Source organism: Lycorma delicatula, chromosome 3, assembly GCF_047948215.1.
Source record: "Lycorma delicatula isolate Av1 chromosome 3, ASM4794821v1, whole genome shotgun sequence".
Taxonomy (NCBI): domain Eukaryota; kingdom Metazoa; phylum Arthropoda; class Insecta; order Hemiptera; family Fulgoridae; genus Lycorma; species Lycorma delicatula.
Window position 1 is genome coordinate 3,954,903 of NC_134457.1, and position 16,307 is coordinate 3,971,209.

Here is a 16,307-nt window from a genome sequence, read left to right on the forward strand (position 1 = left end):
CATATGGTACTATCTACTTTTGCGAAAATAATCCAAATTTTAACCAGTCTTCTCAATATAAACCTAAAAGTGCTAGTTTATTTTATACCCATCTATGTAAAAAAAATTAAATTTCCAAGTAGTTTGCTAATATTTTGCTTAAGAAAGAAAGAAAGAAGAATTATATGATTTGTTTTATGCATTAACCTGAATAAGAGAAATATAATTAGGCAGATTGTATTTGGATGTTGTAGAACTGATGCAGAATTTTCTGTAAGCACTGTATTCAGACTGTTAAATTTCCCATCCTTAATGAATAATCTTACAATAAAGATATTCAAAGATTAATATGAAATGTTTTTATGATAGCCTAACACCACTTTGGTAAAGACAAGATAGACTGTTATCAACCTGATTGATAAGCATTTCCTCTAATCTACCTTGCATCAGTTAAAGATAGTAGGTGCATATTGCTTGTAATAGCGCTGTGTATATGTGTATGTATCAGCCCAGTTGTTTTTTGGGGATTTCATCTTCATATTAGTTACTAAGAAATATTCACTACAGTTCTAAATAAAGGTGATATCTTTTGGTGGATTCAACATGCCGACATGCACCCATTTATTATACTCGAAGAAGGCAATGGTAGGGCATTTCACTCCTTACTATTTCTAGTAAGTCTTACATAGGATATTTATCATTTTAGAAAATGACTACATAATTTTTGGTAGTGTCTTTCACTCATATCAGGTTGCCTACTAAACAAGGTACACAGCAACATACAGGCCCTGAATTGGATATCTGGAAGCTTCCAGAATATCATAAGAATTATCAAGGGCATCACATGAGAACAAACCTTGAAAATTATTACTCCTTACTGTAGCCAAAGAAGTTTACACAGAATGTTACCAGATTTAATCATTTATTTTCATGCTCTTTTAATCTTCATAAAAATGTGATCTATATTAAATTGTAATATACAAATTACTAACTTCTTATTTTCTGTAAAAAATAGAATATTTAATACATAATATATTTTTAACTAAATTACATATTAGTTTTATAAACCTCTGTACTCTTATTAAAAAAAAAAAAAAAATCCAAAAGCAAACAATATTAAAACAACAATGATCATATGGAGTGAGAGTATAAGTTGAGTTATAAATCAGAATTAGACATGAATACTTTAATTTTTCTTAGATGGAATATTATTCTAATTTCTTAAATTATAAATAAAACCTTTTTAAAAATATCAGTTTATATGCTTAATGATGATGTGGAGAATAGCACAAGTATATATTATTATTGGCAAGTATTAAAAATTAATGTTCTTATTTTCTAATTAAGGTTATTTTAATTTGTAAGTTTAAACCAAAGTGAATAAAAGTATTCGATTGTTCACGAATGGAATACATTCATAAAGTTCAATTATTTAAAATGAAAAGAAGAAAAATGCAATAAAATAAAAACAACCAGAATGCTTGCACACATTAGAATGCATCTTATAAATACAGCAGACTAAAGAAGGGGAAAGTTTGAGAAAAATCTTTCACCAATAAAAATAGGTGAAAATGAATTCAAATCCAAAATTAATATCTTGGATTAATATCTTCAGAAAAAGAAACAATGAAACTGAGAAAATATCAGATACCATCAGAAAAAGGACCCAAATTCTTCGCCCACATTGAGGATGAATGATAACAGGTTCACAAACAAAATAAACTTGTTTACAAAAAAAAAATGAATCTCTGTAGTTCAAAAAGACCTAAAAGAAAATGTTTACTGTACCACTTCAGGAAACTGGTACATGATTAACAGTTTTGTTCAAGAGTAGGAAAAATTTGTTCTGAAGAAAGAAGGCAAAAACAAAGTGAAAGAATTAATTATTGGAAGATTAGGGAAGAAAACTCCCAGAAGAAAGAGAAATGAATGCAAAATTTCTCAATTTGCCAAACTCAGAAAAAAATAAGAAAATGTTACAAAATTTTTCATTAATAGATATTTTATTTTATAATTGTGTATTTTGAGATCGTCCCCAAATCAAGATTTTTACCATAGTTTCACTTGATCAACCTAGGCAAAGGCTGATGCAGTTGACTTTTTTTTATATCAATTGTGCAGCACACCTATATAAATGTAATAGTGTAACATTATATACATCTACAATGTAACATTATGTACTGATGTTCCGCAGTTGCTTCTGTGACAAACTAATATTTGTAAAATTTCAATTTTGAAGAAAATCTTGAGGGGACCTGTTTGTATCAAAATGAAGGAACTTTTTCAGACATTTTAATTAAATGTAATTAATCTACTATTTGGTTAAAAAGTCTTATTTAATTTACAAGCCTGAGATAAAGGGACCTTGGACCTTAACACAAGAATTTGTGTTAAGTTACTAAATATGTGAGGACTTCTGAGGGATTAATGGGATGAACTACAGATCAAAAAGTCAATTTAAGCTGAGGGAGTTTTTTTATTTTTCCTGTTTAGCCTCTGGTTTTAACCTTTCGAATACTAGAGAATGAATGAGGATGTGTAAGTGTAAATGAAGTGTAGTCTTGTACAGTCTCAGTTCAACAATTCTTGAGATGTGTGGTTAATTGAAACCCAACCATCAAAGAACACTGGTATCCACGATCTAGTATTCAAATCCGTGTAAAAGTAACTGACTTTACTAGGACTTCAAACGCTGGAACTCTCGACTTCCAAATCAGCTGATATGGGAAGACATATTCACCACTAGACCAAGCCCGGTGGGTAAAGCTGTGGGAGATAGGACAGTTGTTTATGCCAGGACAAAAAAATATAGTTAAGAATTATAGAGAATACTTGACAAAATTTAAGTGGAAATTTCTAGTAATTCAATGATTTTGATAACATCTGTATTTTCTGAAAACGATGCATTACTTTGATTATGATTTAAAATTAAGGCAAGTGTATAGTACACTTCCCTTAATTTTTGTATAACTACAAAAAGTAACTGTGGTCTCACCATTTCATGGTACTGATGTAGATCTTATTTATGAACTTATTGGAGTGAACTTAGGAAGTAAAGTTATGCCGTTAAGAAAAGTACATGGTTAAGAAAAGCAAGGGTAAACTTGCTTTTCTTAACTTTATAGAAATTCTTAATTTTATAGAAATTTTTTATTTAATAATTATCAAAGCTTGTAAATTTGTAACTATCTGCTATGATATTGTAATCTAAATAATTTCATTTCATTTAATTATTATTGACATATATATACATGATATATATGTATCACTAAAATATACACTATAATTTCTTTTAACTGAAATGTTTTTTTAACAAGCAGCAAGAGCAAGCTTGTTGTTCATCATGCTTTTTACAGTTAACTATACACACTGAATTTACAAGAACTCAGGTATTTCATAAAAAAGGCCTTTATATTTTTTATTTTGAATTTTATAAATATAAATTCAAAATTCAGAAGTAAAAAAGGTAAATAATGGTACCATAAAGGAAAATTGATTAAAAATTCCAATCTATTAATAAGACATAAAACACTGAATTAGAACTTCAAAACATAATAAAATTTGCCTGAAAATAGTATTTGAAGACAGAAATTATGTCCTGAAAATTAAAAGAATAAATGGTAATAGTAAAAATAACAGTTTAAATGCTTTGGATAAATAACAACCTAAATAAAAAAAAACCTCAATCTAAACAAGAACTACACTTTGATCTTAGCCAAGAGGCCAAGAAGCGATCCAAACAGGAACTAGCTAAAGCACAAAAATTAACTTTGTACATTACATGAATGCAAAAATGACACTAACAGTTATAAAACCAGAAGCCACAAACTCTTCCACCTGAACAAAGAATCACATTTTGACTCTAGAAAATCAAAAAACAATTGGAAGAACCTGCACAAATGAAAAGTACCAAAAAGACTGGCAGTGGTGGATCATGCCCAACAAAGTTATGGTAAGTATTACAACCAATCACTGATGCCATAGGTAAGGAGACTAGGATTCATCATGGTGCAAGATTCAAGACTTCTGAAACTGGTATAGTACAATCTTGACCTGAATAAAGATACAGGATGCAGATTGATGAGAGAAATGAGAAAAGTAAAAATCAGTTTTACATCAGAATATACACTACAGACAAGAATAAAAATAACTGAAAAATAAAGGACAGAAACACTTGCTTCACAAGTGAAGACTGCATGGCCTGATCACTCTTTGAAGGGATTTGATAATGGACTGACTAAAGTGGATCCTATTTGGTCATAAGATAAAAAAAGCCATAGAACAATACAGAATATATTTTTAAAAAAAAACATAATTTTAAGTAGCTGTTATTGTATAATTTTTGTTGAAGCACAGGAACTCCTTACTCTATATAAAGATTCTTCTACAAGCTAAATTAGTAATGAAGAATAAAATTGAGCAAGAAGACTAAAGGTGTGTATGGGTATGTAAAATGTATCTTGCATCATAAAATAGTAGATTTGAAGGTTGCTATAAAAGAGTTTGCAGGTATGAAAGTTTTACTGTAAAATATTACTATTTTTACTTAATCTAATCATTTTTTTCTGTTAATAGGAATATGTATCCTGAAGTATGTAAGTATGAATAAAATAGACCATGGAAAAGTAATAAGTAGAAACAATATAGAACATGTAAATAAGTTTCATTCATATTTTGATAAAACTGTTCCTAACATTGACATAGATGTTGGTCTAATCATAGATACACTATTAGAATCTGGAACAGTGGATTTAAAGAGATTTGGAAGGAAAATAGATAATGAAACTGAGAGAACTGCAAAAAATGGTCATAAAAGCACAATCGGTAAAATTCACAATGTTAAAAAGCATTCATTACATGCTAACAAAGTGGAAGAACCAAAGAATCACAATAAAAGAGAAAATTTACTATTTAGATTGTTTTCTGATAATTGCAAACCTTATACGCAAAAGTCTAATTCAAAGAAAAAAAGGGATAATGACTTTTTGAAGAAGTTAGAAATATTTTCAAATGATACAAAAGGTTATCCTGCAATATCAGAAACAGTGATTCCATTAGCTCACTTTGGAAGAGAGAACAGAAAAATGAATAAGGATAATGTATGCAAAGCACAAATAATTAAAATTTTTCCTAAACAAATGAAAAAATACTTTGAAAATAAATTTGATACAGGTATTGAAACGCACAGACAATCTATATTAGGTGATGATGGTTGGGAACTAAGACAGGATATTCTTGAAGAAGAAATATTACCGTTTCAAGAGAAAAGTGATAGTATTCAAGATATTTTCCACGATGAAACTAAAAGTTTATTTGACGACCTTCAGTTAGATTTTCAAAACATATTAAAAATGTTTCCTTTTTCATTTTTTGATACGGTTTATATTAAACTTTCAACAACTGAAAAACCAAAAATACATTTGAAAACTAAGGAAGAAAATATAAACAAAGATAACTTGCGGCAATTTTTGGAAAATTTGCGAAAGAAAAGGCAAATAAATCAATCTTCCACCATCCTTTCAAATGCTAGTTCCCACCTTTCTGTAACTGCAAAGAATAAACATCCTTTGTACAATCATGGTGAAAATAATACAATTATTGAAATTTTTAATACAACTGAAAGTCATGACAATAAATCAAAAGTTAATTCAAAGAATAAGATACTCTCTTCAATAAATGTGAATAAATTATCAACTGCTCTGAAGTCTTCAATAGAAGTTAGCAAAATGTTTATCGATGAGAAAAATACAACAGATTCATTAATTGGAAACATCTATAGTGTTTCACTCAATGATGAAGAATCTGACAATGCTACTACTTTGGCTGATGCTGCTACAACAATTATTGTGATGAATGCATTAAGTACTGAAAGAACAAAAGATGAAAAATCAAACTTTGTTAATCTCCTAGAATTGCAAGAAAATGAGGTTAATCGTAAGTTATTGTTTTTAATAAAGATGTTTCATTACTGGATATTTAAATTAATTAAATATTAGCTATAAAGAAAATTACTGCAAGTAATTATTTGCAGTAATTTTCTTGACAGCCTGCTAATTGATCTATTCAGTATGCGATTGACAATTAAATTATATTTGTACAGCTTTGTCAGATTTCAGTTTATTATTTCAGGTTACAATGTAACCTACTGTATAAGTTTTTACCTCTAAATTTTTGGCATAAAAGGTTTTTAGTGAATAATTAAATTTATTGTAATTTAAATTACAAGCATAAATTTAATAATTCATTAAAACCTTTTATGCCAAAAATTTATAGGTAAACACTTAAAATTTATCATAAAGTAGGTCAGAAATTGCTGTGCAGAATGCTTTAGAATTGTGGTATATTCTGTTTCGGCATTAGGTCCTGTGTTCTTTGGTATTCTTTTTCAATTTAACATACCTCAGGAATGGTTAGTCCACCTTGAGGCTGTACAAGAATACACAGTAAATAAAGTTGCTGGTTAGTGTCCAAAACAAACTGAAATGTGTGCAGTGTTTGTTTGTGCAGTCATTTTCAACACTGATTACTGTAATTTACCACTTTCTACAAAATGAAATAAAAAAAATAATTAAATTCTTAAGTGCACTTATATTCCAGTGCACAACTTTCTGAACACGCAATATTTATGTTGTGTTCATTTATTGTTGTACAATAAATGTAGTAGTGGATGATGAGCTATTCATGTCATATTTATTATAAAGTACTTTTGATAGTTTATAAAAGTGTGAATACAAAAGTTTTAACATGAATATTCAATTTTCATTAATAAATACATGTGATGAACAATTTTGTTGTATTAAATCTGAATGGCATGTTTCAAACATAGAATGCAGCTTTGTCTGCAAACTGTGTTATAATACCAGTAATGTAATGTAGTTGTCAGTTACGCTAGTCCACAGTACATTGCAGTTTATTGAAAAATGAAAAAATAACTGATGTTAATAGTTGCAATTATCAGTAATACTTTTTTTACTTTCTCTGAATCTATAAATATTATTTTTCTATCTTTGTTAAAGATTATGATGAAAATACTGCACTGGAAACTGTAGAAAATGTACCTGAGAATGAGAATACCAAAACTTCCAAGGAAACTGGCACAAATGCATTCTTTATTGTACTTGGTATAATTCCAGCCATAGTAGGTAAGTTTAGTAAATTAAAAAAAATTAACTAAATTTCTGTAATTTGTAGTAAACTAAAAAAATACTATATATGGAAATTCACTAGAATTGGTAACCTTTTCACAAAAGTGAGCTGCAGAATAGTAGATAAATGCATTCATCTAAGGATATGCATTATAAATGCATTCATAAAGGATTTCTGGTTTGAGTCTCAGGGTTGTTTTATACATATCTTTTTTTCAAAGTGGCCTATTCAAATAAAAAATGTAATTATTTAAAACTGTTAACCAAATTTGGTTTTTCCAAGTAATTTTAAATAATTAAAATCAAAACAATTTTACTTTAAATTTTCAAGTTACTTGTTAAATCAGAAATAACTGGATGCTTGCCACTAACCCTGCTAGAGGGCATCAATAAACTCCATTATAAGCAAACCACCTGCTCTTTAAAAGCCTAAAATCATTTTACTAAAGGATGACAAAATTTTATTATGGTTTCTGGAAATAATTTTGTGGTTTTTCTGAGTGAATAGGCTTATTTACTCCAGTTTAATTTATAAGTCTTGAGCTGTTTCCAGTTATTTTTGTGAATAATTATAATTCCCAGTTTTGTAATTAATGTGAAATTACAATTTTTGGTGTGATAAACCAAAGGTGCATAAACAGAACATTTTATTCCCAAATGATAATTATGAAAATATTTCTTCTAGCTCTACATAAGTAAAGGGTTATTTAGAAAGTCTCGACAGATAATGGGTTAAGTTTAACCGCTAATGCAGTATTGTTTGTGGTTTTGGGTAATCTATTTATTTTGGGTAATAAAAAAAATTATTTTTTTTCAGTTTTGATAATTATAATAAGTGTGATTGTCATATGGATGATGATGCAGAAGAAATGGATCATTGGTCGTAACAGTCCAAGAAATGAAGGAACAACTCTTCCACAACCAAAATCTGCTCAGTGTTAAAAAATAATGAAAATATTTTGCAATTTAAAAAAAATTAAAAGTTGAAGAAAGGAATTTTGATGAAAATATTTTATAGGAAGTTATAAAAAAGTAAAAAAATCTTGCTATTACTGTAGTGTAATAAAACTACAATACTAAATAGAAAATGACTCTAATTGTACTAAAATAAATATTCATTCTTAAATGTGTAAATATTTATAAAATAATTGTGCATTACAAATCAAACATTTTGTTTTGTTAGAAGCTAGAAACATTTTCTCAAATTGTGTGGTGTGGTGTGTCCCTCATTATCTCTTGTGTGTGTGTAAGTGTGTTTGGCAGTTTCATTATAATTATATTTAAAAAATCTTATGGGTCTTAGAAATGCCTAAGTGCAGAAGATTTATTTGCTCATTATTTAAAACTAGGTTCATGAAGTAACTGAGACTCTGACTTAATACTAACTGAAGAAAATACTTTTACATGAAGTGATAATTTGAGCAGCAGCAGTATTTTTAGTATGTAACTTAAAAGTTGCATACAATTAGTTTATAAGTAATTTACAGACAATAAGTAACTGTGAACAAAAAGTGAAATTAATAAACTGAGCTGAGAGCTAAAATTTCAGGCAGGAGTAGTTAAATAAATGTACATTAAATTCTTAATGTACTTGTTACTTTAATGGTTATAGATTGTGAGAAATCAGGTTTAAGGCTTAAATCTTAGTTTTAATTCACTTATTAAACTGATCGCATGCTATACAAACACGATTCTATCTACCAGTCAGTGACTTGACTGCTGTACCAGATTTTTTTCACATATCTTGATTTTCAAATTATATTCCTATTTTATGGGATTAATATTGTAATAGTTTCCTCTGGGAGGCCATAGAAGTATTTAGAATAACATCCTAGGGCCATAGGATCCGTACGGGATCTCATGGCAGTCAAGGGCAGGATTGGTGCTTCAGGAGCCTAAAACCTTGGCTTGATTCTCTATCCTGTAGTTTAAAAATATCTGGAGATGAGTAATTGTCGAAAATTCAGCGTATGTAATGTCGCGTGTTCAACCTAGCTTTGTGGCTGTCCTATAGTGTACATTTAACCTCGTTTGAGTTCCTCGTGCGATTTTACTATAAGAATCAAAACCTACATTTTGTATAGTTTGGTCTAGTAGAATTGTCGCAACAATTTTGTATGGAAAGATGTAATTAAAAATTTTAATTCATATTTAATAGTTTGAATATTTTAACTGTTTTCCTGAATAAACAAATTACTCAAAGGTTATTTACGCTATTATTTCGTAGAACACGCCCTCACCGTGCCTTTGTGAGGACATTGTGATTCCCCTAAGTTTGTTGACATCAGCGATTGTAAGTGGGTGGAAACGTAAGGACGGGGAAAATTGTGTTCAAATCAGTTAGTGCTTTGTTATTGCGTGTAACTTTAAGCAGCGTTATTTCTCTGGCACTTAGTGATAATGTATTGGGGTGAGTTTTTGTGATAGGTTTTAACCATAGTTGCTGTAATTGTTCTAAATATAATATTTAATGAATATTAAATATTAATATTTACGTTCATTAATATTTAATGAACGTAGTTTTAACGTAGGCACGTGTAGAGTTAAGATCTTTGAAATGTAATAGAGTACATATTTGTGAATAAATTTTACATTTTACCAGAGCTCGATTTTTGAAATTTAACTACATATTTTACAGAGCTCGATTTTTGTAAAGATTGGTTAATGTCGTGTAAATGAATTGACTTAAGAGAAATTGTTTTAAGAGAAATTTGATCTGTTAATACTGTGGGTTGTAGCATTTGCTGTAAGATTTATTTGAAAGAATCTTTTAAAAAATGAAAGTTTTGAGTTACTGCTTGCGGTTACATATTGTATACATAAAATACGTATTGTTGATGCATAACCTAAAAAAATATGAATATTTCGAGAGATTGAAGTTTCAATAGAGATCTTTTACTTGAGAGGAGCAAGTTGCTTGTTATGTAAATTATCTGCATTATTTAACAACTGAAATTGAAAAATAAACTGTGGTTCACTTATTCTGAACTAACAAAGATTATTGTACCAACAAATCTTTTAATTGTATATACCCTCTCTGCCATTTCACAAATTGTAACACTATACAAATCAAAATTCTTACATGTTGTAGCAAACATGTGTTATTGACATAGTTGCCCATGTATGTTGTATCATGGAAAGAAATTTTGGAGCCACATATATTAGCTGTTTTGTAGAATATATTTAAAACCTAACCTTAGATTAAAATAAATCTCGTTCTTGAAATTTTGTAATACATTCAGATGGCTTGGGCATTTCAAAGGTTTGGGTTTATTGTTTGGGTGCAATATACATTATTCATGGAGTAAATAACTTAAGTGAAATTCAATGTTGTATAGTAAGTCAAGGTTTGGCCAGTGTGGCGAGTGGTAGGGTCTGCTTTTCATCTGGAGGTCCCAGGTTTGAATCTAGTCAGGCATCTGCAAGTAATACAAACAGTGGACCTGGAGGTAAAGTTAATTTAGGTAACTAAACTACAGTTATACTTGGCCTAACAAGGCCTAACTAACAATCTGTCAGTTTATATTCAAGTTTAGACAATATTAGAGTGAAGCCAGGTGTAAGGTTATGTTACTGTACAAAGTTCAGTATATATATATATATATATATATATATATATATATATATATATATATATATAAAATATATAAAGTCAAGTTATTTACTTTTTAAATATTGTATTTTGCACGCATGTATTTTATGTTGGATGACTGTGAAATCTTGGATGAAAGATTTCAATTGTAAATGAATAAAACTTAGGTAAATTCAAAATTTCATCAAAATCAGAGGCCATTCCATAATTGTAAGCCTGCTCTTCTATATGGGAAAATAACATTTAAATTTTATGTAGAGGTAGGAAAAAATTAATTCTGATAAAAAAACTGCACTGTTTTGTTTTTCTCAGAATACAGATAAGTCATGAATTTTAATATGCAAAAAGGCGGACTGCCTTTTCACATATTAAATCAGAATAATAATAAAGTTGGTGATAATAAAGTTAGTGACTAATAAGATAACTTGGGTGAAAGCTTTTCTTAGTTCTCAACTTGTTATTTATAGGTAACAGAAATATTGATTCTCAACATTCCTATTAAATACTAAGTATTTAAACATTTTCAAATGCTGAAGGTGAACACAATTTTCTATTTCTATTTATAGATAATAGTTGCAATTATTTATATCTAATAGAATTGTCATGTCCATAAAGTTTAATTAAAATAATTCATATTTATTAAAAATGTAAGTTAGTAATGCAGAATGTACATATATCTAACTTTTTATTACAGTAATTAATCTCAAATAAAATGAAAATAATGGATACAGTTTTCCCTATGAGTAATCGCAGGTGAGCACAGTTTGTCACACACAGCACACATCCAATCAGTTTAGATAATTCTTCAGAGGATGAATGAGGATGATATGTATGAGTGTAAATGAAGTGTAGTCTTGTGCATTCTCAGTTTGACCGTTCCTGAGATGTGTGGTTAATTGAAACCCAACCACCAAAGAACAACGGTGACAACTACTGAAAGTGACAACTACTTTAATCTTGCGCCTCAAATCTGAAAGTTCAGTAGGTAGCGGCGGTTCATGTGCATATGAAACCCCAAAGAAAAAACCGCAGATGGGTCAGATCAGGTGACCGTGAAAGCCGTCGAATTCATGCTGACTGTTGCGGAAATTTTCGTTCCAAACGGAATTATGCCTGTGAAGAAACCCACCATCTTGTTGCCAAAATAAAATCTTTAAGAAAGTGCTATGTATACAGCATATATAGAAAGAATAGCCTGTAAACTTGCTATCAGGTATCGCATAAAAAACATTTATTTCAGGGAATCCTTTTCACACCGTAAGAGTTCACGGGTTTCTAACTCCCAGATACAAACATTCTGTTTAATATTCCTCTAAGATAAATGCTAACGTATCGGTAAACGAAAATCAAGAAAGTTGTCTTCATACTTTTCGATCGATTTTGACGCACGGCTTACACCGTAGGCTTCAAAGCCTGTAACATTTGTAAGCGGTGCGGACGCATTTGTTAATACATTACGCACTGTCGGCACCGGTAACAGTAATTTGCGGCCGGCTATCTATAAAGATTACGCATGACTCTTGACGTATTCAATATTTTCAATCCGGCATCGATCGTTACAATCTTTCTACGGAACGCGCTTTGAACAGACAACTTTTAGCAAACCGCAAAGCGTAGGAGGTTTTCTATTTAGTGTATGGGCTCTTCGCATTTGGCATTATCGAACAGGAGGATCTAAGCAAATCGAGTTAAGACCAATGCGTGCAATTAAAACTGTCCTGCTTGCCGTTTGATTTTAGCATTAAAGCGACACTGTACACCTCATACAGGAGATATTAATAACGAAAACCGCAATATTCTTTTTTATTCGTCCGGTGTATGTGCTCGTTAAATTAAAGAACATTTTAGAAAATACGGGTAAAAAAAATAGTAAAAATATAATGTGCCTTAGTGTCCAAAACAGCTTCTCCTTTCCCGTAATCTCATTCTTTACCCCGATATTTTCTGTAACCTTATTCCTTAGTCTATGCTGTTTTGACTCTTAGAAATTACATTTTAAATATTTGTATTTATTTTGTTCTGCCCGATTTGTGATCTCTTTTGTAGCTCGTATAAATTCGTTGTATTAACCGTATGTTTTCATTAAGATTCTTACCGGTCTCCACTGTGGATCTTGAAAGAAAGAAAGGAGAGAGATATTAAGATATCGTCCACACAAATTTTCTCTGTACTTATTTTCATTCCCTACTTCATATACAACGGATCTTTTATCTTTTATTCTTTTTTTGTTATCAATCTCTTAATAACGTAGTGATATATTGTGAAATTTAATATATAAAAAAAAACATTGTGCGTCACTACTGCCACATCTCGCATAAATGTCTAGCGCGTATTTTATTGTTCCTTTCTGTAATTTTGTTCGTCATAAGAATTAATTACGTCCTCGGGTTTACTGCAATTTTAAACTGATACATCGCATTTATCACTTGTTATAATTACTGGAATAAACAAAACCGCTTAAATTTTAATATATGTTAACAGATAAAAACCTTCGTATTAATAAAAATTTAAAATGACCTTGTATAAAATAATAAAAAATCCCAGTCTTCCCATTTCTTCTATAAAAAAATTATATGAATACATATTTTATGTTTAAAAAAAATTTCTACGTGTTTAAGACATAAACCGTAATGAAATATAAATCTAAAACGTTCAGATAGCAACTAAATAGCTTTTATTCTTAATATTACAAAATTTTTACGGACATTAAAACCGCTTCAAATTATAAGAAGATTAAATATTTCCTTTAATCTAAATTCCTTATGTTCGTCGCCAGACGCCAAAGATATTGTTAGTAGTGACCTGAGTTACAGGTCCGGAAATCGGCAGCACCGTTAAGTAGTGACCCGGTAAGATTCGATGCCAGAACTTTATTAAGAGTGAGATGAGTGAGCGGTTTACAGTTACATTTTTAACGCTTAACTTGTTGCATATTTTCAGCGTTAAGCGTGATGAAATGCTGGTACTTTTTAGCTCTACAATAACATCCTCTTACTGTACACCGAGAAAATTTATAACGTACGTCGTCTTTATCCAGCGTGGGAATTAAATTCCTTATAAAAATATAAAACAAACATCCACAATTTAAAAAAAATCTGATGTGGACACCACATGACTTCCTTGTACGCCCATTAATTACGTAACACGTTTTTTGCCGCACTTCATTTGAAAGCGAGATACGCGATCCTCCAGTTCTTTAATACACACGGTTAATTGAATGTTACTAACGTAACATTCAATTACTCTGAATGTCAATCGCAATCAAAAAGGGAGGTGCACAACTAAATGTTACTCTAGTATTCCTAAATACAAAATTTCATTATTCTACGGCTAATTTTTTTTTTAGAATGTGTAAATGGTAAAACAAGTTTGAAAATACTACTAGCATGATCTTAGTATGTTAGAATAGTTTTGTTTCCAAAGCTTTAGAAACCTGATTCAAATGCCATTTGTTTCTATGAAAGTAATGATTCTTTGGCGCTTGAACCTCAGAGACTGAAAAATTCATAGTATGCTTTACCGCAAACAACGTGATTAATTTTTAATTTATGATGATGATGATGATGTAGGTCGCCATTACTTTCATCAATACGGGTGATATATCATCGATCGTTATTTAATGTATACAATGATCATTATTTACGGTTCAAATTTCAAAATCATTGTTTGTTTTTTAATCTAACGCTACTCTGTTGACGCTGTAAATTTATAATGATGTTCTGCATCAATTTGTCATCATTAATTTTAGCGAAAGCGGGTGTTGTGGATTTTAATTTTTTTATAGTTGTAACAGCTAATTACTGACAGCTGATGTTATTTTATGTATATTTTACATAAGAAACAGGATTTCTCAGACATATTTTTCATTAAATAATAAAAAAGGCCAAATTTCATGCGATTTTGAAAGTGTACTTAGCGACCACCCGAAACGATAGGTCCTAGTCCCGTGCATCTAGATCTAACCGTGAGTAAAAGTCGCATATGTCAGTTCACCTCAAACCTACTTTTCACTATCGATTTTTCAATAAATCTATTTCTTCATCTTAAAAAATGTAAGAAAAACTACGACGAGGTTCTGCATCGATCGGTCATCATTACATTCAGCGAAAATCTTTAATCCCTACTTAATATAGGCTTTTTCTACGCATGTGCAGTAGCATATTAATCGGTGTTTGTTACGAAAAAATTAAAAGGTAACTATTCATACGGTATTTTCACCGATTTTAAGCTAATTGTCTATACAAATACGGGTGTTTTTAACGCTACAAATTTGTCAAAATGCTGGGTAAAACGTCAAAATGCTGGGAAAGCGTCTAAAGAATGGTGTTGTAATAAAAGATTTAATTGAATTTTACAATAATAAAGCCGATGCGAGAATCCGCACCTCGGCTTTTAATGAGGTTACGAAACAACTAAAATTATTACCGGTACGTATGTTTATAAGAAATTATTACTTATCTGCATTTCGTATTCATTAAAGAATGGAAAAAAAAGACCGGCTGGATTTCGAACCAGTTGACTACGGGAAGTGGTTGTTTGTCGCCTTAATCCGTTCGGCTGCACCAGCCGCATGATGTGTAGTGAAAATTGTATTACATTAGTCGTACGTTATTTACGCGTAATGAATGTTAACAGCAATACCATGTGATCATTGCAATTGTTCACTTTATTATATTAGATGTGTTTTCATGTTAGTCGAGTGCCTATTTAACAAAACTTTTTAAAAACGTCATTGCAGAAAAATAAATCTTTTTGTTATTTCAACTACATCTTTTTTTCACTCGCAATGCAATTATGTGATAGTGTTATAAATCTAATTTAATTTTTTTTTTGTCTTCAGTCATTTGACTGGTTTGATGCAGCTCTCCAAGATTCCCTATCTAGTGCTAGTCGTTTAATTTCGGTATACCCCCTACATCCTACATCCCTAACAATTTGTTTTTTACATATTCCAAACGTGGCCTGCCTACACAATTTTTTCCTTCTACCTGTCCTTCCAATATTAAAGCGACTATTCCAGAATGCCTTAGTATGTGGCCTGTAAGTCTCTCTCTTCTTTTAACTATATTTTTCCAAATGCTTCTTTCTTCATCTATTTGCCGCAATACCTCTTCATTTGTCACTTTATCCACTCATCTGATTTTTAACATTCTCCTATAGCACCGCATTTCAAAAGCTTCTAACCTTTTCTTCTCAGATACTCCGATCGTCCAAGCTTCATTTCCATATAAAGCGACGCTCCAAAAATATACTTTCAAAAATTTTTTCCTGACATTTAAATTAATATTTGATGTAAACAAATTATATTTCTGACTGAAGGTTCCTTTCGCTTGTGCTATTCGGCATTTTATATCGTTCCTGCTTCGTCCATCTTTAGTAGTTCTACTTCCCAAATAACAAAATTCTTCTACCTCCATAATCTTTTCTCCTCCTATTTTCACATTCAGCGGTCCATATTTGTTATTTCTAATACGTTTCATAGATTATCTAAATATGGGATATCAATACCCTTATATACGAATATAAAGATCGTTAGATCGATTAATTTCATTTAGATCTGATCGTGTAAGATCATTATATACATATATATA

At 30.2% G+C, this 16,307-nt stretch overlaps 2 protein-coding genes across 2 annotated transcripts in view; one reads left to right on the plus strand and one right to left on the minus strand.

Moving 5' to 3' along the window:
* Nucleotides 1–12,830, minus strand: part of Had1 (beta Hydroxy acid dehydrogenase 1) — a 48,663-nt gene extending 35,833 nt beyond the window's left edge. Inside the window, exon 1 of the mRNA XM_075359377.1 lies at nucleotides 12,812–12,830. The gene's annotated coding sequence lies outside the window, so the exon portion shown is untranslated. The remainder of the gene's footprint in view (nucleotides 1–12,811) is intronic.
* LOC142321355 (uncharacterized) overlaps nucleotides 1–16,307 on the plus strand; it is a gene marked incomplete in the record, with an annotated part of 100,278 nt that overhangs the window by 431 nt on the left and 83,540 nt on the right. Inside the window, 2 exon segments of the mRNA XM_075359374.1 lie at nucleotides 4,555–5,913; nucleotides 6,996–7,121. Coding sequence (XP_075215489.1) covers nucleotides 4,581–5,913; nucleotides 6,996–7,121 — 1,459 coding nt within the window.